The sequence below is a fragment of the Enhydra lutris genome, unplaced genomic scaffold, assembly GCF_002288905.1.
Source record: "Enhydra lutris kenyoni isolate GAN:26980312 unplaced genomic scaffold, ASM228890v2 scaffoldscaffold20, whole genome shotgun sequence".
In the NCBI taxonomy this organism is placed as follows: Eukaryota; Metazoa; Chordata; class Mammalia; order Carnivora; family Mustelidae; genus Enhydra; species Enhydra lutris.
In genome coordinates, this window is record NW_019154104.1 from 15,799,404 (window position 1) to 15,826,463 (window position 27,060).

Consider the following 27,060-nt stretch of genomic DNA (forward strand, 5'->3'; position numbering starts at 1 on the left):
AAACATGATTAAAGAAGTCCTGCGATTTGTCTCCTCTGATTATTTTCAAATGCTAAATGACCAACACACCCTGAGCTGGGAGGCTGGGAGGCTGGAAGACTGGTAACCCCAGTTTTGTGTTTGTGGTTTCACTAAAGTGGCATTAGAGGTAAAGCAATTCACATGAGGGCCATGCTCAAGGTCACGGGTTTTAAAACAAGACCAAAAACAAACCCAGAGAAACGCATCACTACCTTGGTCCTTTATCCCAGGGACAGTTTGGAACAGATAGTTCACACTCCTTCCTTTAATCAGAACCACCGGGAAAGTAGCTAGCCTTGGTCCTGACTTGTCTCAAAGGTAGAACCAAGACTAGATGACCAAGAAGGAAGGAATGGGCCAAGTTCTGCTTTATTTAGTAATGAATACTCCAGGAAACTCCAAGTAAGCATTCTCAGATGAGTTTTTGCCACTGAAACCATTTGACCTTACCAAAAAAGTAGATGAGAAAGTCATAAGCTCATTATCAAATATTTATGAAGCAATTTACAGTTTAATTGAAATAGACAGGGGCTTCCAACCCCTTCAAATGTCTCCTACAGATCTAAAGAAGATGTTATAAATGTATTTTTAATGGCCAAAATAATAATCTTGGGTGATTCAGCACAGAAAGGATTACATTTGCAAAATCAACTCTGCTTTTCAGAGATTTCCTTCTCTTTCAATAAACTGCATTTGGATGCAAAAGTCAGTGGGGATTTCAATGAAGACCCATTTTAGGGACACTTTCTCTATGAGATTCATATTCCCTCTGCCAAGAAATGTCCCCCAACACGCTTGGGCCTCTGTTGCCTTGTCCAGAATGGAGAGCTTTGCTTAGCAGCATCGTTGGTAACAGACACAGTCACCTTCACAACAGAATACTCAGCTTATAAATCGTGCGCATGTCACAGTGAGTCTAGCACCCAGACCATGGAGGAGCTCATAATCCTTCTGGAACATAAGGTGCTTTGCATATTTAGCCACCACACATGGCTAGGGAGGATTGTAATCACCATTTCACAAATGAAACTGTGGTGTGGCAAGGTTAAATGATTTGTCCAAGGACACTGAGGGAGCTGGGTCTTAGAACTTGGAAGAGAAACCCTCCCAGGGTGGCCCTCCTCTGCTTGCTCTGACCAAAACAGCACACCCAATGTTTGAAGAATGGTTTTGTTTATCCCCCACCCAGTTTAAAGGATGGAACTGGGGTTTCGTTTATCCCCCACCCAGTTTAAAAGATGGAACTGGGGCCCAATTCTATTTTAGAAAAGTATTTTAGTAGAAATAAAAGTGAGCCTTTCTCCAGCTAATTGGAATTGTTCTAGAAAGGCAAGAAAGTGTACACAGTGGGAGAGAAGCAGAGAAACAGACTGGTTGGTGAGCATCACAGCCTGACCCTGCTCCCCCCTCCACTGACTAAAGCCTAAAGAGCAGTACTGTGCACCTGCCAGTCAAAACTGGCAAAAGGTCATATTCTCCTTTTGGGTCTAGTCTCTGCAACTCAAACACACCGCGCCCTTACATGTTAGCAAATGGAAATTCGACTTGGGCCCTCTTGACCACTGAGCTGAGCTGAGTAAGTGTGGATGGGGGATTATTAAAGAAAACATTAGCAATTGGATCATTTGGCCTTGGAGGAAAAACAGAATAATGATTCAAAACTGTCCAGTCCATGGGTATTAAGATGACTGGAGGCTCCAAGACTTGTGTGATTTGATAACATCACCACAGATAGAAGAGAATCTCCCAACCAGGCAGCTTCCTCAGCATACTTAAGCATTACAATGGGTGCTTTGAATATTGTGTGTTCCTAGTGCCTTGTGAAACTTCTCTGTTCACTTAGCAATGCTAAGGGGTCGCCCTTCTATGAAACAAAAAACATATGCAAATACCTGTCCATTCTTCCACTCTCACATTTACATTAGAAAGCATTAAATCAATCATATTGCAGAAGAAAATCTGATAAGCAGTCTCTGGAAATCTGCATAATGTTTTCTGATTAATAAAGGATGAACCCTGTCTAACTGGGTTTAATGACAAAAATCACAAAGAGAAAAACCAACTGCAAATAGCAACCCGGAAAGTGGCATCAGCACCGACCTTGACTTTTATAGAAAATGCTTTTCTTCTTCATTGATGTGGGCTGGTACGGTGTTACTATTATTACTGTTGTGACTATTACTATTCATTATGAGACTGAAAACAATGTCACTTGGCTAAGGCTTTCTGAGAGCGTTGTCACCTGACGTAGTTGCCTGCTTAGAATCGGCAAGCGATGGGAGTTCTCATGTCCGAACAGAACCAGGAAAGGCTGCTCCAAAGTTGACTTTTTTATTTGGGTCCTTCCACTTTCCAGGCCTCTCAGTCAAATGAAGAGCCTTAGAGATAGAGACCGGGGCAATAAAGTAGGACCACCGCACCAAGAAACAGAGAAACAGAGGAATTCAGAAAGATTCCTGCTAATTCTACAGGTTATCATAACAACAGGGAAAAAAAAAAATGAAAGCAGGGGAGGGGTGGTAAATTAAAAGGACGAGAAAAAGGAAGACTCTTTCCTGGAAGGAATTAAAATCATGACATCATGGCAATGGCTAACTTAATGAAAAAGAAAAACATATATTCAAAAAATGAGGAAAATCTAGCAAACTACAGAAATAAAACAACATCCCTAATTGAATCTGACAATAATACAAGATTCAAACGTAATTAAGAAAATGGTAAGAAGGAAAGCAGAATAAAAGGAAAGTATTTATAACTTTTATTATCTACACAACTGAATTTTTTTCTGAAAAGAAAAAATCAAGCATAAGTGGAGAACTGAAGGAGGAGAAGAAACATATTTTTATAATTTTTCCTTGTGAAACTGCAAAGACCAGGGAGAATGTTAGGCTTCAACAAATCCAGAGCTCTATCTCTCCAGCTCGTCCAGCACCTGCTTCACAAACCTCCGCCCCAGCTGCCCTAAAGCAGCCTCCGGGCACGCTCTCCCCACAGCCATTACCTGCCGGAGGTTACGCGTGACTTTGACATCATGCCAGGCGTTGTCGTTGAATTTTCCATTCACTGGCTCCACGATGGCCTCAAAGGCCCCGGACCCCAGGTTAATGACCAAGGAGACCGCGCCATCCTTCAGAGCCAGGTTGACATAGTCGGCCGACTTGCCCGTGTGCAGGATGAGCCCATTCCGTTGCCAGGTCTTAAAGGAGAGGGTGATTTCATCACTGCTGCTCTGGATCGGGTTCTGAGACAGGTCGTAGCACAGGTACTCGGAGCCTCGGAAAGTAGCCACGTTCTCCTCCCGGGCTGCGTGAAAAGGAAAGAGGAAAGCAGTCACCACTTGACTGGCACGAGTCATGTGCGTACAAATACCAAGGAGAACACGGTCCCCCTGGTCAGTGCCTCCCTGCCAGGGAGTGGCTGTCCACACTCCAACTCTTCTACCAGACTTGTGTGTCTAAGCACCAGGTAAACCAGGAGGGAGAGCAACTGCCAAGAAGCCATCTACTCTCACAAGGGTGGAAGACCAACGCAACGGTGTAGAAGAGCTTGCTGCATTTCCTTCCCGTTTTCCCCAAGAAAAACCCAAAGAAATTTTATGCAAAATGGTAGAGTGAAGTTGACGTTGCTTTTGCTTCAATGATGGCTTTTAAATGCTGTCGAGAGCTGGTGTAGAATGGATAATTAACTGTTCTGACAAAGGGTTCTTCAGCTCTACATACCCTTTTATTGACCAATAACTAAAAATCAATTACCCTGAAAGATCTGGCTCTAATTTCCATCCATCCACAACCCAGCTAACTTTGGTCCTGAGCCCAGTGGAATGATGAGGGAAAGGGGAGAGAACGGAATTTGGTGATACACTTTGACAAGACAGCAATCACTCCCTTTCGATTCAAAGGGACCTCTGCTCTGAGGTCTCCTAATTTAGATGTCCCTGGTCAGCATCCTAAAGAACACCTAGGGTCAAGAAAGCTTTCTACCAGAGTATATATTCTCTTCCAAGGCCGTACCCTGGGATCCTCTAATTTCCTACCCAAGGAACCCCAGGCCTGTTTGCAGGGCTTCTGCAAGGTTCTGCCCAGACTCATTTTCCAACAGGATAGCAAGCCGTTAGTGTGCATACCTCGAGGTCTGAGCACTAGCAATGGTGGAACCATTTGCAGGGAGTTAGACAGAGCTGGCCACGTGGGCATCCACGTGCATTTATACCAAACTCCTTGTGGATACAGAATGGAGGGAGAGGTGGAAAGAGGAAGGGGTCAGGCCGCAGGCTGACAGCCAGAGGGCCTGGTTCTCCTTGTGCTAGTGTTCTCCAGTGCAGAACACTGAGGAATCCAAAAATTCTAAGTGTGTACTGGCTTACTAGGTAGTGTCCAAGGTATATTCATCAAAGGAATGACGTGTTTTGTGTAATTATTTGTTGACATAATTTATAATTTCAAAACTCAGCATATGGACTTTCATTTGTCCCTCTGACAGGCAGCCTGACTGAGAGTGGCCTACTACATGAACATCAGGGTTGGCCAAAAGCTAGTGAATCACCTCATCATGAAAGGAAGTGGGCAACAGAACAAGGTTGGGTAGGCAGCTTCCCATTACTGAGTGGGGGCTACAAAATAAGGTTGAGCAAGTTCTATTTTCTCCTCTAGAACTACACTTCAGCCTTAGTAACCAAAGTCAATTCCACCTCAACTTAGATCCTATCAACCATCACAGCCCTAGGTAAGTCACTTAAGTAAAATAAACATATTCTCATGATTAAGTAAGAACAGGAGAGGAATCACTCATCATTTGGGAGAGATGACCACCCACTACAGACTATATTAAACCAATTATAGCATCATGATAGCCTTAAAACATGAACCTCAACTTCGTATTCCAGAGATGTAAAGATCAGGCTTATCCTGTGTATTCCAGAGTGTCTCAATGACAGGTGTCTCCCTGCATATTTCTGTTTGTGTGCATGCCTGTGCATACACACACATACACACATAAATACACACACTGGTATAAGCAAAAGGGTCCTGTCCACATATAAATGACCACTGTGTCGTGTGTGTGTATGTATGTGTGTCTGTATATATATATAGCAAGTACTACTTGGCCCACAACCTATTTCTGATGCTTTTTACCAAAATAGCCAAAAAAACAAAATCATGGAGCAGCAATTTGATACCATCTCAATGTTTGAAACAGATCTATCCAATCCCCTAGTGCCCTGTCTGTTGTCATGATTTCTCATTTCTGAAGAAATGGCTTTGTGAAAATGCAACTGGATGAGCCTCTGTTCAGTAGACCAGGAGGTGAGCTTGACATAGAGTAAAAGACGGCAAATCCAACAGAGTTATCACCTTTAAACTCTTCTCCTATGGATGAAAATGCGCACAGAGCCAACTACCATGCCTGTCCTCAGTGCCTACAGTAACGTGCTATAGTAACAGGTGTCTTCTGTAAACATTTAAGTTAGACCTTATGTGCCCAATGAACTGAGAAAAATGAACAAGGAAATGAGTGCCTCTAAAGAGATGCTTGAATTAATCATGGAGTACCCTTCAAAAGGGAAAGGTTGCACATAGAACAGTAAGGCCCCAAGATCCCATTTGACGTGCTATATGGTGCCTAATATTTGTCATGTAATTAAATCAAGGAGTATACAAAAATAATAAGCTTTGGAGTTTATAAGGGATTTTAGAGCCTATCTGATTTAATGCCCCCCCCCCCTTAACAAGGATGAAACTGACAACTAAAAATAAATGTTGCCCAAGATCACACAGCTGGTGTTACTCTGGACTTCCACTGCCTATCTGGACTTCCCTCTCAGTATTCTTTCACCCATCACTTTGGATGTACCAATGTTCCTACTTTACTATAGGGCACAAATGATTCCACAGAGCTATGCATTAACTTACAAACCATCCCCAACCCTGGATAAACTGAGCCAGAAATTTATCTCCCCGCTCCCCACCCTACATATATCACTTACTCACCAAAATAATGTTCCCCTTTCCTCCCTGGATGCTGGGTGTGTTTAAAGCAATAGAATTTGTTTTATGTGGAGGCCACACAAGAAAAATGACATCATTGTAGAGAAGAGAATATCAATAAATAAACAAGAAATAAAACCAACGTGAGAAATCGTCTATGTAAATCAGATGCATATTTATGCTAATCCCCATGCAAATTTACCAACAAAGATTTTATGTAGCTGAGCATGTCCCTTTGCAAGTAATCTAAGGAAAATGCTGTAACCATACACAACCTTCCCTATCTCTTCATTCAATGATGAATTTTCCTGGTTTGCCTCTTCCCTAGGCTGGCTACCAAGAGCAGCATCACCCCAGATGGTCTTATCTCCTCCACATGTCAACATGTAAGAGACACCTGAAAGCTACTCTCTGAGTCATATTCTAGATAAGCCAAATTGTAACATTTTTAATGCATGGGACACCTTCCTCCTGACTGTGTGGAGAGGAGATGCAGTGACAGTGCATGACCCGGTCTTCAAAAGAGCAAATGAGGGGCATGGAAGAAGAAGGAGTGAGAACCTTGAAGAAAGCATTCCTTTGCATATTCTCACAACTGATTTCTCCTAAGATCCCAGCCTGTCTTAATTTCCTTCCAGGAGCCAAAGTGTAAGCACTGTCTTGTCACCTTGAAAACCATACTCAATTGACAATAAACATAACTGAAAGGCACAAAACTAAACAGCGACACACACATTTCTAAGCTCATTCAATTCTCCAAACTGTCCATTAGAAAAATGTAATATTGCCCCAAATTTGTTTCCTTTATTTAGTGTTTACACTGAGAAAGAGGTCGAAGAGACAACGCAGTCACCTTGTATGTATTCAGGCTAAACTGGTAGAGACAATGGACACAGGGGATTATGTAACAGAGTACACAACAGCTTAGCAGAAATCCCCAGCTTGGTAAGAGGGCACGCACGGGCATGGCTGATGGACTGTTTAGATCCCCTTAAATTATATCACCCCAAAGTTTACAATCAATTGCATAAGTGTTAAAATAAAAATGTTATTCTTGCTGCATGGAAAGCAAAGCACCAACCATATGACAACAAATCATCTCCCCATTATTTGTAAGTTATTTGTAAGTCCATTATTTGTAAGTCCAACTGATTAAACACGAGATGCAATCTAGATATGTATAACCCAAGATTTTAAATCAGTTTGTATAAGATATGTAAAGTACTGATCTTTCAAAGGGCTTGTTAATCCAAGTACTATATATAAATAGCATTCACAAGCATTTATTCAACTCTATTTTCCACTCTCTCCCCTCAAAAAAAATCCAGCTAGTGATTTATATAATAATATCTCCATTTCTCTGAGAAATTGCAAAGCAGATTAAAATATTCAGTGTAATATGTTTTTACCATGCAATCTAAGAAGTGTGGAGAAATGCATATCACTGTTTAATTGGGTCTGTTGTTTCTGAGAGCGTGATGTCTCGGGCTTTGAGATCAAGAAATTATTATTCTGAAGGTTATGAGGAGCCACTGTACAATTTCACTGAAAGGATGGATGGGGTCTGATTTGTATTTTTAAAAAATCACATAATCTTCTAAAAAAAATTTTGCAACTCAACTAATGTTGGGTTGAGAGTGAACTGAAAAGAAGAGCGAACTAAAGGCAGAGAGCCCCATTAAAAGATGAGAACATAGCACCTGAGTGGCTCAGCCAGTTAAGCATCTGACTCTTGATTTTGGCTCAGGTTATGATCTCTGGGGCGTGAGATAGAGCCCTACATCAGGCTCCATACTCAGCTCTGAGTCTGCTTGTCCCTCTCCCTCTGCCCTTCCCCCTGCTCCTGCTCTCTCTCTCACTTGCTCACAATGAATAAATAAGATTAAAAAAGAAAAGGTTGAGAACACATTTGAACTACTTTCCTGGGGGTGCCCAGACTGGTTCAACCTGGATGTTGATACCCTTCCCAAGGAAGGTTTGCCTTTTGCTGGACAATAATGGAAGCAAACGGTTCTTAGGAGAGACAACACAGGAAACCGAGAGACCGAGGTCCTGGCAAACCACAGACCACAGGAGGAAGCCAGAGTCTGCATACTTATGATCCAAATGCAGCCATGGAAAACCAAGGACCAGAGGTAAAGGCTGAGGGACAATGATAGAATGTTAGACATGAAAGGCCTCAAGGGAGAACATGTCAGGTGTGGGTAAAGGAGGATTTTATGTCCATTTGCAAATACAGTGCAGTTTCTTAAATGCCATATATTTCCAAATGCTTTCTTAGTTGTTATTTGTGTCTCTCAACGCTCCGTAAGGCCACTTTGCTGGGATTATGCCGAGGGGAGGAACTGGAGGCACATAGTTTAAGTGGGTTATCCGAGACCCTGAAAAGCATTCAGACCAGTTCCAAAACCTTAGTCCCCTGATTCCCGTTGCATTGCATTTGCTACGATGTCATACCACCACCTGGCCAGGAACTCAAACTCTCGAGCAGGTACCTAGCCCCCCACCCCCATCTGTTCCTACAACTGCAAGAAGTTCAATGGGTCAAAAGGAGAAACCACTAGCCATGACAGAAAGAGTCCTCTCAGACAGCAGGAGCCCAAGCAGAGGAATGCAGAGGGGGGCTGGCTTCAGCCCAGAATTCTCTTGCAGCAGACTAGAGAAAGCCAAACTGGGAAGATCGCACTCTTCACCTCCATCAGAGGACCTTGGGAATGGAATTTTTAGACATCACTTAGAAGAGCCGATGAAAATGCCAACCCCTCTGGAGGGGCTGTATCAACTAGCCCTGAACAGAACACTTGCTATGCTCCAGAAAGGGAGTACGGAAACCAGCTGCCTGAGGCTGCACCTCGGAGATACAAGCAAAACCGTGCTCAGCTCTGAATCCTCTGTCCTTCAGCTGGCCTCCATGCAGCAGTGTGGCGCCCAGGCTAAGATGACCCTTGTCGGTTACCCTGGCCGGGTCCACCCTGGAGCTCAGGGGGCCCCAGCAGACAAGGGCTGCTGCTGTCCTCCCTGCCAGAAAAAGGCATGGCCTGTGGTCCTGGGGCCAGTCTGCTGACGCCTTTCCCCAGCTGCACACACACAGCAGTCCGTCCTCAGTTGGGACAGCCGCTGTGACAAGCTTCAGGTTCTCCAACTATAAACTGACATATCGTCCACCTCTTCCGGACACTGCTTCCCAGGCAAAAAAAGAAAGAGTCTTGATGGTGACAAAAGCAGCCCTGCGCAGGGGGTACATAAAGCAGAAATGAACTCATAGTGAAGTCCCCAATTCCAGAATTCGGGACACTGCATATGCACTCAATTCGGAAAGGTGCCTGGAGCTGACACAGCCACTGGGTAGTTTGCTGGCGAAGGAACACGGTATAAGGCAAAAGTGAGTTTGTTCTTGCACAATTCTGTTCCCTTTCCACGCAACCTGCCAAGAATCCAACATCCAGAACAAGAACTCCCACCTCTAAGGGATCTGTGGGCAGACCTCCAAGTTAGCGGTTGGGCTGTGAGATCATCATATTAGCAAAAACAGGGGAAAACAGAAATTGTTTTACTACAGCGAATCCTATTACACGTCACCTAATGGGACTTCCTGCTAGAACTGGAGGAGGGACATGCAGAATAAGAAAAACAAAAAACTGTATAAGTAAGTGTCCTCCTGGTTCTTGCTGTCCCCTTTCCCTTACAGTGTATTTTAGGGCCAAACAAAGCATTCAGATAGATCAAAGTGCAGAGCCATCCCCCAAAGGGAAACGATGAATCCTTTACCTGCCACATCCCATCACACAGGTATTTCAAAAGCAGAGTGTACCAGCAGATAGCAAATTGTGTCACTATGAGCAATTCTGCACTACAAAAGAAAACACACAGGAAATCTGACCTCCCGGAGCCATTTCCAACCCTTATCCTCAGACTCTCTGCAGGAAAGATGCAACAGAGAAATAAATGGACTTTTCCACACTGCCTGGGTCACTCGCTAGCCTGCAGATGCTTCTTGAAAGTGATGAGAAGGAAAACAGTAAATCAAGTTGTCACTTGGAAAATAAACAGCTAGCATCCTGGCGGGGGAAGCTGCCTCAGTCCACAGAAGAATGGCCTGGAAAATCACGCTTCACTGAAATCACTAGAAAGCTAATGGCATCCTGAAGACGGCATTTCTCTTGACTACATTACAATAAAAGTTAAATTTTCTGTTCATTTAAGGAATGAGGATTTACAGGTGCCTGCTACACACCACGTGATGTGCCCAGTGCTGACAGCACTCCAGCCACACAGCAACCCTGTGAATAGGAATAATTAGCTGATACTGTACTGAAGAAGAGAAATGGTAAAGCTCAAACAACTCGAATGCCCGCTAAGTGCCAGGCCCTGGCCTAGACTCACGTGAAACGGGGCACCCTCCCACTGTCCAGGGTAGAGTGGGACTTCAGACTCAAGGACTCAAGGAGGGTAATGATGAAGACTTTGACTTGGATAGACCTGTTCTGGCACTTACCTAACCCTGTGAAATCTTAGCTCATCCCTTAACCCTTATTCTCTCTCCCTCAGTTTCCTGCTCTACAAAATGGGAATCACATATTTCATAGAGTTGCTGTGAAACACCCATCAGATAAAGTCCATGGCCCAGATCCCAGGCACAGACTTGTTGGCAGTTGGCGGCAGCGGTAAGAATGCACACACAAACAAGCAATTGCAATTCAGCATAGTAACTGTTTCATTGGTGATATCGGCATGCAGAGGAAGGGATAAATGACCATGAATGTTAGGGAAGATGCCACACAGGAGGTCAAACTTAAGCTGTGGAATGAAGTATGAGTAAGAGTTCACCATACAAAAGAGGGATGAAACTCTAGTTAGAAGAAACACTGTATTCACTGGTATAGTCACTAGAAAAGCACAGGATGTTCATGGAACAGTGAGAAGTTCAATGCGTAATGGGCAGAGTAACAGGCACATGAGTGCAGGCTTGGGATGAGGCTGGAGACTGATCTGCCCTATCCTGAGGTGCTGGGGATGGAGGGTCTATAGAGGAGAGGAAAACTGATGCTTGGGAGTGGCACAACTGTGCCTACCTTGTATTGACTGGGGTGGACAAATTGCTAGAACAATAAAGAGGGATCCAGGAGAGATCTCCAAAGTAGAATGGATATTGCCAAGAAACCTTGGCCTGAGGTAGTTGTGCTGCAAATGGCCGCCTATCCACTGAAAATAACTGGTGTATCTTCTTACTCTGTTGGCAAGAATGAAAGTTGGTGCAACCACTTTGGAAAATAGTGTGGAGATTCCTCAAAAAATTAAAAACAGAGCTACCCTATGACCTGGCAATTGCACTACTGGGTATTTACCCCAAAGATACAGATGTAGTGAAAAGAAGGGCCATATGCACCCCAATGTTCATAACAGCAATGTCCACAATAGCCAACCCGTGGAAAAAGAGCCAAGATGCCCTCCAACAGACGAATGGATAAAGAAGATGTGGTCCATATATACAACGGAATATTACATAGCCATCAGAAAGGATGAACACCCAATTTTTGCATCAACATGGACAGGACTGGAGGAGATAATACTGAGTGAAATAAGTCAAGCAGAGAAGTCAATTATCATATGGTTTCACTTACTTGTGGAACATAAGGAATAGCATGGAAGACATTAGGAGAAGGAAAGGAAAAGTGAAGGGGGGGAAATCAGAGGGGGAGACAAACCATGAGAGACTGTGAACTCTAAGAAAACAAACTGAGTGTTTTAGAAGTGAGGGGAATGAGGGGGATGGGTGAGTCTGGTAGTGGGTATTAAGGAGGGCACGGATTGCATGGAGCACTGGGTGTTATACATAAACACTCAATCTTGGAACACTCATCAAAAACTAGTGATGTACTATATGGTGACTAACATAACACAATTAAAAATAATAATTGATGTAAATGCTGTACATTTTATTTTCACTTAACCACCTTATCTATAGGAGTCAAACTATAATTATGTTTCTTCCACCACAGGCTTTTTATTTTAATTTTAAGTTAATCACACATGGATTGAACACAAACAATACACTCTATTTTGTATAGGGAACTCCATTACCCTGTCCCTACAACTCCACAAGAATATTTCCTCCCCATTCTCCAGAACAGAATGGTTTTGCAGTAACACTTGAACCTTCTCTCCTTTATTCTTCCAATGAGAGAAGTGGTTCATCTGCTTGGTGGCACAGTAAGGGTCTGACACCCACAGGTCCATGTTTCTTAATTAGGTGCTCATTATTCTTACGTGTCCATTCTCTCTCCTGCAGATCTGCCCTTCCTCCAAGGACTGAGTTCTATTCTAGGTTCTCCCATGCAGCAGACCTGTCAGAGTGGACTCTGCCCCTACAGAAGAAGGCCTGGGTTTTTCTAGCTCTTCTCCCTAGGCCTAAGTAGTTGAGTTTAACCCAGGGGGAAAATTATAAGGGAGCCCAGTTTGGCTGCAGATCAAAGCCACATTCTCTAACACAGCTCTACCAGCAAGAAAACTAGTATCTGGATCCCTGACCTGACCACCAATTTCACTCTTCTGTCTGTTCTTCAATGGACTTAGAATGTTATGGCTGTCACCCCAGACAACAAGCCCTTGGACTGCTTTCAGTCTGGGAAAATAACTGACACATCTGGAACAACACAAGGTCAATGACAAGCAAACATCAATTCTAGCAATGACTTTAAAGCCGGCTCTATGCCATAGTGTTTACTACGATACATTTCTTGAAGTTGCATGGAGGATACAGGTGATTATAATGGAGAAGAATTTAACCCTGGTTGCTCCCCTGGAGATAAATGTTAGATTGAGGTTTGAAGGTTTTGGATAAAAAAATTACAGAAGATACACCACTCACAAATTAACATATACCCCTTGGACCAGTCCAAAAATAATAATCTGAATGTTTATGTTTTCTTTTCAACCCGCTTCTTTTTCAAAGTTACACAATAAGTAGGGCCAAGTGTACTAGAGCCCCAAATCCCTCTTCATGAGACTATAGTCCATGGACTTGATGAGAACGAAAAAAAAATTAATAGGGATAGGGACGCCTGGGTGGCACACTCAGTTAAGCGCCTGCCGTTGACTCAAGTCATGATCCCAGAGTCCTGGGATTGAGCCCCGTGTTGGGCTCCCTGAGCTCAGCAGAGAGTTTGCATCTGCCTCTCCCCCACTTATGTGCTCTCTCTCTCTCTCTCAAGTAAATAAAATCTTTAAAAATATTAGTAGGGACAAAAGCTGGACAAGAGAGGATGGAAGACTGTAGTTCTGATACAAACAGAATTAACAACATTGAGAAATACCCACTGTGATTCTAGAGCAGGAAGCAGATCATCGGAAATGACTTTTCTTCTTACACTGGCACATATATTGACCCTAACCCTAATGCTCCCCAAATTAGACACTCACTGTATCCACACGTAGTGTTCAGAAAGAAATAGTAAAGTCATGAAAGGTTTACAGAATTTGGAAAAACTCACTCAAATATTAAGATATTTAGAAGCCGAGTGCCTGGGTGGCTCAGTCAATTAAGTGTCTGACTCTTGATTTTGTCTCAGGTCATGATCTCAGGGTCTTGAGTTCAAGCCCTGTGATGGGCTCCACACTCAGCAGAGAGTCTAAGATTCTCTCTCTCTCCCTCTCCTCTGCCCCTCCCCTCCTGCTCACTCTGTCTTTAAAAAAAAAAAAAAAAAAAAGATATATTTTGAAGCAATCAACGTGGGTTTTAAAACCCATATGGACTTTCAAAATATTTATTTCTGCCAAATCACTTTCACCCAAGATGAAAACAAGAACCCGCCATAACCAATTATCGTGCTGGCATCAGAAGAAGATGCTCTAATTGACCTCTGGCCTCAGCAGTTATCTAAGTCACCGTGTTGATGAAACCAAGCAACTTCAAGCATCCAAAGAAAACAAGACAGTTGGGTAGCATGTGAAACTTCTTACCGATATTTCAGGAGCTCAAATAGTTCCTGTTCCTAGAAGAGGAAAGGTGATCTAGAGACTGCCAAGCTTCCTCTGGGTGATCAACAGGGAAGTATAAAGTGTTAAAGATTTTTACCTAATGTTTCCTTCACTCAACCCAGAATACATAAAGAATACTGAACATAAACTGGCGGTGGCCAATAAATTTCACCTCCACAAACTCACACACACACACACACACACACAATGATCACTAACCATTATATATTACAGCCCTATTCATATGTAACAAGAATAGAAAAACACAGAAGCAATCCATAATTAATTTCTGGTAGTGTTTCCTTCTGGAGAAGGAGAGAAGAAATGGAACCCGAGATGTACTGAAATAATACTCAGCCTTTATAAAAAAGGGTATAAAGCAAAAATGGCAAAACATTAAAATATGTTCAAGCTGCAGAATAGCTAAACCAATATTTATAATATCCTCTACTACAGGGACTATACATTTGAAATATTTCATGCTTTTTATTACCTGCAGATGATTCTGATGAAATACCTAATGGCTCAATAAATCTTGGATGATTCTTTGTTTATTTCACACATTGATGTCAACTCTTCAATCATCTCTTGCGAGCACCCATTTTTCATGTTTTTGAAATCTCCCACATACCCCCAAATGTATTAAATAAAGACATGTGGAATTGAACTGAAATGCAGCTGAACTGATCCGTGACTCGAACGTCACCAGTTCCTCCTGCCGCCTCGCTGCCTCCCCCTTTCCCGGAAACCCGCTGCTCAGTGCACTGACAAGACAGAGTTCAGTCGGCTTCCTAAGGACAAAGGGAGGAAATGCTCACGGGAGCCAAGGAACAGAGAAGACCTGGATTTGTTACTGAGGGATCACTCAACATCAAGTGCGGAGATGCGACCCCGGGGAGTTCAGGGTATGCCACAGTATACCTACGCAAGCCTCCACGGCAGAATACAACCATCCTAGTTCTTTAAGAAGATCCCCACAGAGAAACCTGAATCTGTGCCCATGCCTTCGGCCTCCCCCTGCAGCCAGCAGCCCAGCCAGGTTCCTCCTTGTTAGCACCATGGCTCTAGCCTGCAAGTCTAGACAGAGGGCTTGTTAAAAGGCCTTGGGAGTCAAAGCCCGGACAAGATCAATAAGGCTTTTTATGACACAATGAAAACTTTCTATTTTGTTAAATGCGGCTAATCTACCATTTCTGCAGTACTTCTTAAAGCTTTCAGTGCTGAGCACTACAGCCCAGGTGATTAAAACCCTGTTCAGGGACGCCTGGGTGGCTCAGTTGGTTGGACGACTGCCTTCGGCTCAGGTCATGATCCCGCAGTCCCGGGATCGAGTCCCACATCGGGCTCCCAGCTCCATGGGGAGTCTGCTTCTCCCTCTGACCTTCTCCTCGCTCATGCTCTCTCTCACTGTCTCTCTCTCAAATAAATAAATAAAATCTTAAAAAAAAAAAAAAAAAAAACCCTGTTCAGAGACACAAACTGGGGAACTTTGCCAATGCAGAAGTCAAAATCCTAGAAAAGGTGCTGTGTCTTCTTATTTATAGTGAGGTGTGCACCTCCTTTTCCTCCCAAGAAAAGGACTGTGGCAATGGAGGAGATAGGAGCGGATACTGATGAAAATTAAAACTGCCCTATTCCAGGGCTCCCAGGAAGAGAGGGACAATACCCTGGGTCTAAAGTAATTAAAATGAAAGAATGTGAACCCAGGAATGGATGAAGATGGGGTATGTTGAAAGCGGGTGGCGGGAAGGATGAGTTCTGTAAAAATGCAGGCAGACTTAAAAATCAAGTGACCTGATTTAGGAAGCTTAAATAAAGGAGAAAATCTTTAGTGACTGCAAATTCAAATCTAGTACCAACAGTGCACGTAAAGCTATCATAAGGTGTTTACTTCACCATCATCATTTCTTCCTCTCAGACTATCAGCAGAGCCTGTTTAAGAGGTAGATTTTTTTTTTGCCATAGTATAAAAAGGGCAGGTAATGAACATTTATTAAACCTATATTGTGTTCCAGGATCTTACAGAAAGAGAGGCCCAATATAAAAAATACTGTCTATATAACATTTGACAAAAATTAACCAAGACCTGTTTTGATGATTTAAGATACAAGAGTTCAAAACACTTACCATAAGAACCAATGCATTATTAATAGAGATAACATATCTGTGCTCACACGTCACCTGAAAGAGGACCTTTCCCCTGGGATAACGTAGTATATTTCTCATTCAACTCTCACAAAAGCCCTGTGACATAAAATTTTACCAGCTCCATGTTACAGATGATAAAATGGAGATTCCCAAGGGGTGAAATTACTGTACACTATCACAGCTAATAAGAAGCAGATCCAAAACACAAACTAAGGTCAACTTCCAAACACTATATATGCTGTCACCCAGGTCATGCTGCCCCCTGATGAGGGAGGGGTATATTTGCAAAGACCTCTGTCAATGGTACTCCTGTGGGAGATGAGCTATTCATTTCTTTAAACACACACACACACACACACACACACACACACACACACACTTATTTGCAGAGCATGCATGTCACATTTTCCAAACCATTTTCATGTACATTATCTAATTTTGTAAAGCACCCTCCTACGGTGTCCGAAGGAACCTCTATCTGCCCAACAAAGCTAGGTTTTCAGCAAACATGGAGATGTACTAACCACACATTTTGGGATATGAATACAGATCATAAGAGCACTAAGAAACATTACAGGAATTCTTCTATACATTTGCAACACTGGAGATATATAAATGCTAAAACAAAAACCACGGAATTGTGAGAGCATAAATAAGGAAATCCACTTTTGACGCACTGAATCTAAAATGGAAACCCTCCTTCTGAGTCAGAATGATTCACGAACCATGTACAGATGCTGCCTCTCTCCCAACAAGCTCCAGGGCCAGACAGCTGGACTCCAGGTTAGGACAGCAGAGACTACAGTCAGAAATACGCTCAGGACTTGCAGAAGAGAAAAAGTTTGTTGACTTATGATCAAAAAGAACAGAAAAAACTGAGATTATAAGACTGAAATAGACACTCAAGTTGGTTATTTTTGTAGCCTGTATAGCCATTTACACAATGGATATTTATGGCGCTGATGTCAATAAAAGCAAAATCCTAACCTTCTCCAGCAGTACTGGTTAAGACATATCAGGGACATTTTTCTAACCATAGGTTATGTTAAAATAATGAATAATCTGGATATCCCAACTGTGGTATGAAGATAATGCACAGAAGATCCTAGACTCACAGAAGTTGGGACATATGTACATAACACCAGTTGGTCAAGGTTTCTGACCACACTTTGTAAGTGAATGAATCAAAACAAAAAGGAAGGAGACTTAGGGTACACTAAAACACTGTATAAGACTTAAAAATACAAAGAAGACTGCTAGCTCATTTCTGTCAGATGTGGTGAAATCCCCATGTAGATACCAGCTAAGATGAATTTCAATATGGCGGCACTGACCTCTAAGCATAAGTTGACTGAATCTCACTCTCTGATTTAAAGGGCCATAAATTGGGTTATCTTTTTGGGGGAGTCACCATATCGTGAGAAGATTAACTATACCAACTAATAAATATATGACTGAGACAGATAACAGAATGCATTACCATAATTCACAATGAAAAATAACCATCAAAAAATCCTATAGTCCATAGACTTGAATCCAAACACTGGTTACCAAACATTGGTCTCAGGTAAAGTTTTCACCAATCATGGTACGATCAGGAAAATACAGACACTGTAGCACATTTTTTTTAAATAAATACTAAGTTCACACACTATTCAATCATGCAACAATTATTTATGTAGGACCTACTTTATGCTGTGCTAGGCACTGAAAACATGGAACTTTCATTCTACTTCTTTCTACTTTTTTTTGTTTTGGAATTTCCTGTCTTTTCTAAAATGACGGTGATGACAGATGAAATTTGTTAACGTCAGTAATTGGCAAAATAAAAAGTAGTCAACACTATTTTGCTCCTTCCCTTCTCTATAGAAATTTTACTTGTCAACAAAATCCAAAAGTTTGAAGAGCCACTGAAAAGAATCTTTTCTTTGTGTGTTCTCAGTTGAGCGTTCACCAAAACATGGCACTCTCTCAAAAGGGGGTTTAGTAGGCACTTCAAATAGAGTAAACAGCCATCCCAATTTGCCTGGGACTGAGAGGTTTCCCAGGACATGGGACTTCCTGTGCTAAAATGGGAACAACCCTTGGAAAACCAGAACGGTTTTCTCTACATGGATCACATATAGAAGGTTAAAAAAAATTAAGCAGATCAAATAAAAACTTTCAATTTCCTAGAATCATTGACAAAGGTCCTTGAGTTAATTGGATGCTTTTGTTAGTTGTGAATTTCTAACCATTTCAAACTTGACATTCTGGTTTTTAAAGAACAAATAATCATAGTGACAATAGAAATGGTGTACTCATTGCTATGGTTTGCTACTTTTTATGAACTTTAAAGTGGGCCTAAGAATAACGTAAACCCCCTTTGAGGATTCAGAAGACTCTTCGAGATTTCATGCTACCTTAAAGCCATCTAGCTCATCATCAACTATCACTATATACCACTATGAATAAGCAGATTTTGCCTGCCAATTGTTTGCATTTGGGATCATAAGTGTCCTCTGTTTTAGAAGTAACTAATTAGACTTATGGAATGATTTATGCAAAGAGTTGTGTTCCCTTGAAAACTGTTAGGATACCTTTCAGGAATGGGCAAAAACTTTATAAAAGCTTCAGAATTGCAGCCTCTGGTGCACACAGCTTTGACATGAAAAAGTCTGTCTTTCATCCCTAAGTGCTACTCATTCTTTCTTATCTTCCTGCTACCCCACTATCCACACCCCAACCACCTAAGACTACCCACCAGCTGGGGCCTTTGGAGCACCACTCTACAGAAAGGCAACGATGCCCAGCTGCTCTAACTAAAGTAGAAAAGCAAAAAGACATCATAAAAGAAAGGAGAAGGAAAGAAGCTAGTACTTACTGTTCCTCCACTATATGCCAAGCACAGAGAGAGGCCCTTTACAAATACGCTGTGTTTCCAATCCTACAACGACCTTATGGAGTAGGCATTATCACCACCGTCTTACTACCACAAAATGCCCACAGTCCTGAGATGCGGTGACGGTAATGCTGTCAGCTACCATTTTGGGAGCTTACTGTTTTGGGGGGGCTTTAGCTCTGGCTTTGTACTGTGCAAGTAATATTTTATATAATCTTCACGACAACCCACTTAGGTATCATTACTTGCAGTTTTCAAAGAGGGATGCGGAGATTCAGGGTACAAGACTCCCCGATGAGAGTAACAGTAATTGACAATGAGGGAATTAAGAACAAGGCTAGACTTGGGTCTAACTTCTATCCCATCGCTCCTCCGAGTGCAGTAAGGGCTAGGTTTTGTATAAAAGGCCCTGCCTTGGGATCAGGAGCTGAGCAACCACTGTGTGATATTCCAGGGGCCTCTGTGCTGGCTGGTCTGGACAGGAACCCTCTTCGGTGACTCTCTCATGGTGGCTACACTCTAGTCATTATCCTTTGGCTCCCTTGCTGGGAAGACATTAGAACTACCAGTATCCCCTGAGGAAACACCCTCCATGGCCAGCAATATCTACCCAAACTCCTCCTTGTACATGACCGTTACTATGCTTGGCACCTGTGGGAGCAAAGAAACACAGAGGACTGACCTAGTGTTGTTTGAAGCCTTTATGTCACTCACTCATTCATTCATCTATTCTTCCACTTAGAAAACATGTATTGAGAACACTCAGCATGTAGTAGGTTGATAGGGAAAACAGGAGAGTTCCATCAGATTTTAGCAGGTTACATTTCTAAAGCACACTAAGGTAAACCATATCCTTAAACCAGCTCATTATGAAGTGTGAACAGGCTCTGATAACACATTAAGAATCATGCAACTCTACAGTATTATTATTCTGATTTTTTTTTTCCACTCACAAAGACGTCCACCACTTCTTTTAAAGCTCTGCAGGATTACATCATGAATTTCCTGACAGGCAATATGGATGTGTTCCAAGAACTCTGACTTTGGGTTTACATCAAGGCACTTAGAGGGAAAAAAAAGAATTAACTGGTTTTCACATCTGTGTCCAAGGAGAGATATGCTCCTCACTCCTACTTCACAAGTAGAGAAAGGTAAAATCCAACCAGTGATGGAAAGTACTTTTAAAATCCTATTTTCTACTTCTTTTTATAGGCCTAGCATAGTTTTTCTAAAGGAGTTATCAACAGAGCCATGACCAGAACCCAGGTTTTTCTGATTTTTACATAAGTGAGTTAGTTGCAAAATAACAATGGAGAGGGACACAGGAATCCAATAACTACAGGGACAACTTCAGAAGTGTGGCCTCCAGGATGCTGGATGCCTAATTCCCAAGTGAGAGTCCATTCTACCAGGCCTACATGTGTGTCTCGTCCAAATGCACATTTACATCCATGTCCCAGGGTCACCGGAGCTGGCACTGGACAGCACGTGCCCCTGGAGAAGGGCTCTGGGTAAGTAGTGTGCTGCTCAGCGCTCACACGGCTAAGCCACTCACTTGAGACGGGTTGCCTTTTTTACTTTTTGAGCTGCTTTTTCTCTCCCGCCTGAAGCAGTAGAGACTGGATCCAGGGAGGGAATGCTGCTTAATGACTCCAATGCAATCTCCTGAAGGCTTTATCAGCCCTGTACAGCCCTCCTCTGACAGCTGACCTTTCTCACTGTGCTCAGGTCCAGGGAAAAAACAAAAGCACCAAAACAATTAAAAGCAGTAAAAGGGGAGGGAGGTGGGAAAAAGAAATGCTGGCCTCATGCAGAGCAGCAACACGGGTATTTTCAAAAAGAAAAGAGAAAGGAAAAATGAGGAGAAGCAAAAGACAAACCAAGGCAGTGACGAGGGACAAGCACAAGAAGATGGGATTCTCTCAGTTGTCTTTATTCCTCTTCTTGATGGCTGCAGAAGGCATGGGAAGGCTGTTAATATATCTGAGAACCATGCGGGTGAGGGAAAATCAAGAGGACAAGAAAAGGAGAAGCTCTGGCATGCAGTAGCTTCTGATACATAAAATGCCTCTCCACTCTCCATGAGCCCTAGAATGCATTCCAAAAGGTATGGTTGCTTTTGACCTCAGGTGCTCTCTGAAAGAGAAGCTCCTCGTCCCAATGACACGGAGGAGCCAGCCACCGGCTACGGCCTCCTACCTCCTCCTCTGGGCCCTCTGTGAGCAGGGACTACCCTCTGGAGACCCCATAAACACATTTCTTTATGTCATCCCCACTTGGCGAACTGTATTCATAAAGGGAGGTGAATTTGAGAAGAGTTGTATAATGCTGCAGGTCAAGATCCTTGTCCCAGAGATCCCAGTGGTTTGTTCCCTTATATAAGGCTGCTTTTCACTCGCCATAGGGCAGCACTATTTAGTAATAATGGCAGGAACCCATTCTGGAGGGTTGGCCCCTTGGCACGCACCATGCTCACCTCCTTGCTTTAACATCTCATGGAACTATCACAGCTCTGAGAGAAGTGCTCTGTAGCAGTCTCTATTCTACAGATGTGAGGGCTGAGGTTTTCTTACTCATCTGTAGTGGCTCAGATGGTAGGAACCAGCATTAGTGCTCACAACTGGGAGGATGACCTTCACCACTGTCCAGCATTGCCTCACCAGGTAACCGCAAGCCTCATACACACACGGAGCAAGATCGAGCTCCTGATGCCTTTTACGGAGGCTCAAAACCCACATCAGCCTCCCAGGGATTCAGGCCTGGGGAAGTTCCAAAGCTGTGGCTGATAGTCAAGCATCATTTCTCCTTCACTTCTTGTGGAAGAATTAACCTGTGTCCTGACAGTCCAGAAGGAAGAAAGGCTTCCTTTCAGTGCCTGTGTCTAGGGCCTGCTTTGTGCAAATCTTTCCCAGATACAGCAATCCCGGCTAAGTCCAAGAGGTGCTTGCCTCCCTGGAGGGGGGCAAGAATGTTGCCAGTGACCGTCCTTTGGCACTGGATATCAGCATCCCTCGCCTTGTATCGGTACAAACTGAATTTAAAAAAGAAAAAGAAGGAGTGCCTGGGTGGCTTAGTTGTTAGGTGTCTGCCTTCAGCTCAGGTCATGATCTTAGGGTCCGGCCCCACATCAGGCTCCCTGCTCGGTAGGAAGCCTGCTTCTCTCTCTCTCTCCCACTCCCCCGGCTTGCGTTCCCTCTCTCGCTGTGTCTCTCTCTGTCAAATAAATAAATAAAATCTTTAAAAAGAAAAAAAAAAAAGAAAAGAAGAACACAACCCAGCCTCCCTTAAATTAACAAAGCAGAGTGCTGACTGACATCTTACTGAGCACTATCCTTTGGAAGCGGTGGGGCAGGAAAGAGGCAAGTCCTTTGAATCGCGTGAGTGACACTCTACCACTGATGAGCTTGAGTAAGAAAAAAATAATCCCTCATGCTTTGCTGGAATACGGGCACTATCTTTTCCTTATTTATAGTCTTCATAACCAGAAGAAACTTTTGGGTTCTCCTTAGTCAAATGCCTTCGTTTTACAGGTAAAGAACAAGAAGCCGAAGAGGTCCTGAGACTTTGCCCTGAGTTTCAGAGCTTGTTGGATGCAGAGCCAAGGCTCTAACACCATCGCGGGGCTCCCAGGCAAGGGATCTCCCCCAGGTCGTCACAGGTCACAGCTTGCCGCTCTCCAGTTCTGCCCTCCCAGACTTTCTCTGTCCTCTGAGGATGGCATGCGCTAACAGAGACAGCCCCTGCTGACCCTGAGGCCTTTCTATGAAATCTCACCTACTGTGCTTCCCACACTCCTCCAGTGATTGGAGCTGAGGCTGCCCAGGCCTGGTTAACCCCTTCCCTGATGCTCTGTAGGAAGCGCACCAGCCCCCTGATGCCTGATGCCCCTTCCTCAGTCCCTCAATTCTCTTCTGGAAAAGCCGTTTCAGGCTACTCCCGGAAACAGATGGCATGTCCCCCAAGTGCAGCATTCAGCCCTCTGGCCCTGCTTCTGTGCGGTAGACACTCTCACCAGGTCAGCTCTAAGCCAAACCGTTCAATGGAAAACCTCTTCCATCTCCTTCTCCACCCACATCCTTTATTCTGCCTCAAGTGTTTAATAAGCACCAAAGATCATTTTATTATGTTAGGGACATAACCATTACCGCCCCATGTAAGAAGAATGTGTGCTTCTTTAAGGAGGGGGCATTGCTCAGCCCAATGGAATTAGCCGTAGCAGTGAAACTGCAAAGCATCGGAAGGACTATTTTTTATTTTTTATTTTTTTGGTTGGAGGTACTCCACGGAGTCCCTCAAATTACATCTCCTAGCAACTGCCCATTCTGACTCTGCATAAGGCTTGCCCTGCCTCTACTTGAGGTAGAGAAAGCATTTTGACTAATCAGCTGCGTATCAGAACAAACAAACTCTGCAGGTGTCAGCTTTCAACCACAGCCCAGAGAAAATCCGATGTTGGGCTGCAAGCCAAGGAGAGGGGTTTATTATGTGTCCACTGGGTGCCCGGCCCTATCACCACAAACCTCCTTTCCGATCATATCCTTGTTATTTCCCTAGCTGTGGGGTGAGGGGCGTTTGGACTAGTGTAGAAAATGGTATCTACTCCAGCCAGTTCATTATGCTCTCTGCATAAAGACAGGGAGTGGGAAACATGTCAGCAAATGAGTCAGCTGACAATTTCGGAGTCATCATATGTTGGTGGACAAAAAGACATTTTATACGTTGGACACAGCCACAGGCCTTTCTCAAGTAAAAGCTACCCATTTTTTAAATAACCCTTCCCCTGTCCTGGAAAGAGGGAAGGGTTTAATAATCAAGGCCACTTAAGAATTCTAATAAACAAAACCATAAATTCTCATGAAATCTGAATTCCGTAGCCCAGGAATAAGGAAAACACAGAATTAACATACAGAATATATAAAGAATGGCAGTGCCAAGACATTGCTCAAGCTTTGCTATGTGGACAGAATCCCATCTTTCCTTAGAAGTCACCTGATTTTTCATCAAATCACTTAATTTCATTAAGCTTCCGGTTACTCATCTACAAATTAAAAATAATAATAATGTGTAAGTCCTAGACTTATTGTGGAAACTAAATGACATACTATATGGAAAGCCTTTAGCACTGGGCCAGGATCGTTAGTAAGTAATTAATAAGTGGTAACACTTACTATTAGTAGCTTATAAAAAAAAATTACACTTTGAATCTTAAAATAAGCCATATCGACTACTTCAAATGAGTTTAGTGCAAAAAAGCACAACAATTTCTAAGACAAAGCTTCTGCCTTGCAAAGTTTACAAAATGAAAACATGGAAAGGTCGATAAACAGAAGAATCAGAACCTTTCTCCCACAAATCTTGCCATCTCTTGGCCATGCCAGGGGAGAAGGGCTTGTCGACCCCCCAAGTGTGCCTCTCTGATTCTGTGCCCCAATCAGCTTACACCCCCAGGGTGCCCTCTTTGTACCACTAGAATCAGCAGCATTGGTTATAAGCTATGAGAGAGGAGAAAAGCCAATGGAAGACCATTAGTCTTCGGAGGACTCCTTTCCAAAGCTCGAGATTGCTTTGTGAGGAGGCCAAAAGGAAAAGAGGTGTGTCCCCATGGGGATTTCTATGCCTCTAATGCCTCTGGCCATAATGAAAGGAGCACAAGACAAATTGGTAAAATGCTTCCACTCCAGAAACCATCACAGAAGGTATGATATACACCAACCCATCCATTCAATACTTCTGCCATCACCATTTTGAAACATGTGTGTTTATTATTCGAAGTCATGTATGGGTTTGTCTTAGGTAAGAGTTGAGAGAAGTGGATGCTACTGCAGAGGTGGTTTAGCCTGAAATCTATAGGCCGTCCAACATTTCCAAGTAATCACTTACTCAGTGGACCACAGGACACGGACCCAGCTCCAATCCGTTCTGCCCCTTAACTTTAAATTATGGAAATAACTTCTTTTATTGCCAACCACAAGAGTCTCATCTCAAAGAAGCAATGTTTTAGAGCTAAGAAGTTGTAAGTCTACACCCTCTACTTACATGTGCAAGAGTTTACCACCTTCATTGTACCAGTCTCACTGTCGCAAGCGTCCAAATGTCCAAATTCATTTTAAGGATATCAGTCCATCTTGCTCAAAAGTGGCAGCTTTTTAAAGACTTCTACCAAATTATAGATGCAAGTGGGCAAATGCATTATCCAAAACAGAGGGCACTGAGGTGAAAACTAATTAATTCAAGCAAGGACAACTGTGCTTACATATAATTTAGTAGAATAAAATCTCACTCATTCCTAAGTGGAAGAAAGAACGGTGTGATTGAATTTTTAAAAATTAACAAATGCTTTTTGAGAGAAATGCTGATTTATTATCTCCAAGGATATAAGGGGGAAAAGACCTCTGCTCCATGCCTGTGGGAATCTCGTAAACAATTCAAAAATGGATATTCTTAGGTAATTACTGCCTTTGTTATTCAAATACAAATAACTGTCTTAAAATCCTGCGGATTGGTACTAATTTCCTGACTTTACACCACAAAACACAGTAACCACTGTCTCTTTTTGTTTTATAAATTGTACACCCAACCTACACTGTGCAAAGGTAAATTTTGCCTAACTTGAGTAAATTAGGAAAATATGTCATTAGTGAAGTCAACACCAAAGGGATTTTATTGAGGAAAGGAAAATGCTAATTGTCTTATGTCTTCACGCTTCTCATCTGGAAATCAGAAATTTCTCCAGGTGCTTCCTAGAACTAGGGGACCATACAAGAACCACAACGCTCCAGAATACATCCCTCTGTGCCCTAAACATTGCTGGTTCTCTGGCTTCCTAGGTCTGGAACTAGACTGAACAGGACTCAAAGCCAGTCTTCACTGGAGCCCATGGTCTTTTGTACCCCCACAGCTTATAACTCAAAGGAATTAAACATTCCTTACAAACAATGGTGGAAACTTCCAAAGTTGAGAGAAAGACTGGTCCTTCCAGAATCACGGTCCCTCCCAAACTGATGGAGACTCTTAACTAATTTTTCTCCTGGGGTAGCCAAGGAGAGCTCTTATCCTGACACTAATGGTTAAACCTATGTGAACTTGGAAAGTTAATTAAACTCTAAACCTCAGGGTTTGTTTTTGTTTGTTTGTTTTTTTACCTATAAAATGGATATAAGAACAAAAGAAGGTCATCTGGGGTCACAGTGAGGTTTAAATAATACAAGTAAAACCTTTAGAGAATAAGCTGGCATAGAGGAAGCCCCTGAAAAATCCTCCTCCTCCTCCATGTCCTCCTCTGATCCTTCGCCATCATTCACTTGGCCTTCAGCATAATCTCCCTCACCATAACCTAAGACAGTCCTTTCATCGTCCTCCACAATCTGATTCCCAGACACCAGAAAACACCATCCAGCCCTGGACGGGACGTGCCTGCTGTATCAGTGATTCCCCTCCTTCTGCCACGTCTACTGTCCGGAGACACAGTAGCAGCCACCAGCACCCACGTGCACCTGTGACAAAGAAGTGCTCATGTGCCGGCTGCTCTATACGGATGTGCTTGCTGTGAACAAAGACATGAGAGGGAGGGGGAATGCATCAGACGCAGTTCAAGCACGTTATTTTTCTAGCTGCCTAAACACATCGCCATCCAGCTATGACGTCAAGGGCCAGGACAACACCTCAGTAAACATTCTCTCTGCCTTTGTCTGGAATGATTAAATGTCTCAATGTTGAAATTGTTTCAAATACGGTTGGTGTCTTGCTCCTTTCTTCAGGCTCTACCAGCAGGGGAACCCACCTGCTGGCTGATTCCCAAAGGAATAAAAGTAAGTAACCCCACACCTGCAAAGATAGCTCCTAGCCTCGTTTCGCCTCCCAAGCACCGTCTCGATGGGGGTTCGGGCTTCAATGCGTGCATCTGACGGGGAGGGCGGGCACAGACATTCTGTCCATGGCGGCAAAAATAAATGGAAAATTTTAAGTAGAAATTTAGGAGCAGGGCTGTCCATATGAAAAGGTAACAGTGACAGGGTGGCAGGGTCCCTCAATCTTTCCCTGATGTTAACA

The 27,060-nt window shown here is 43.1% G+C and overlaps 1 protein-coding gene across 2 annotated transcripts in view; it reads right to left on the reverse strand.

The window, feature by feature from the left end:
• LOC111148522 (neurexin-3-beta) overlaps positions 1-27,060 on the reverse strand; it is a 1,534,880-nt gene that overhangs the window by 1,147,830 nt on the left and 359,990 nt on the right. For both annotated transcript variants that reach the window (XM_022505142.1, XM_022505141.1), the window contains one exon: positions 3,023-3,324. In XM_022505142.1, the coding sequence (XP_022360850.1) occupies positions 3,023-3,324 (302 nt within the window). The remainder of the gene's footprint in view (positions 1-3,022; positions 3,325-27,060) is intronic.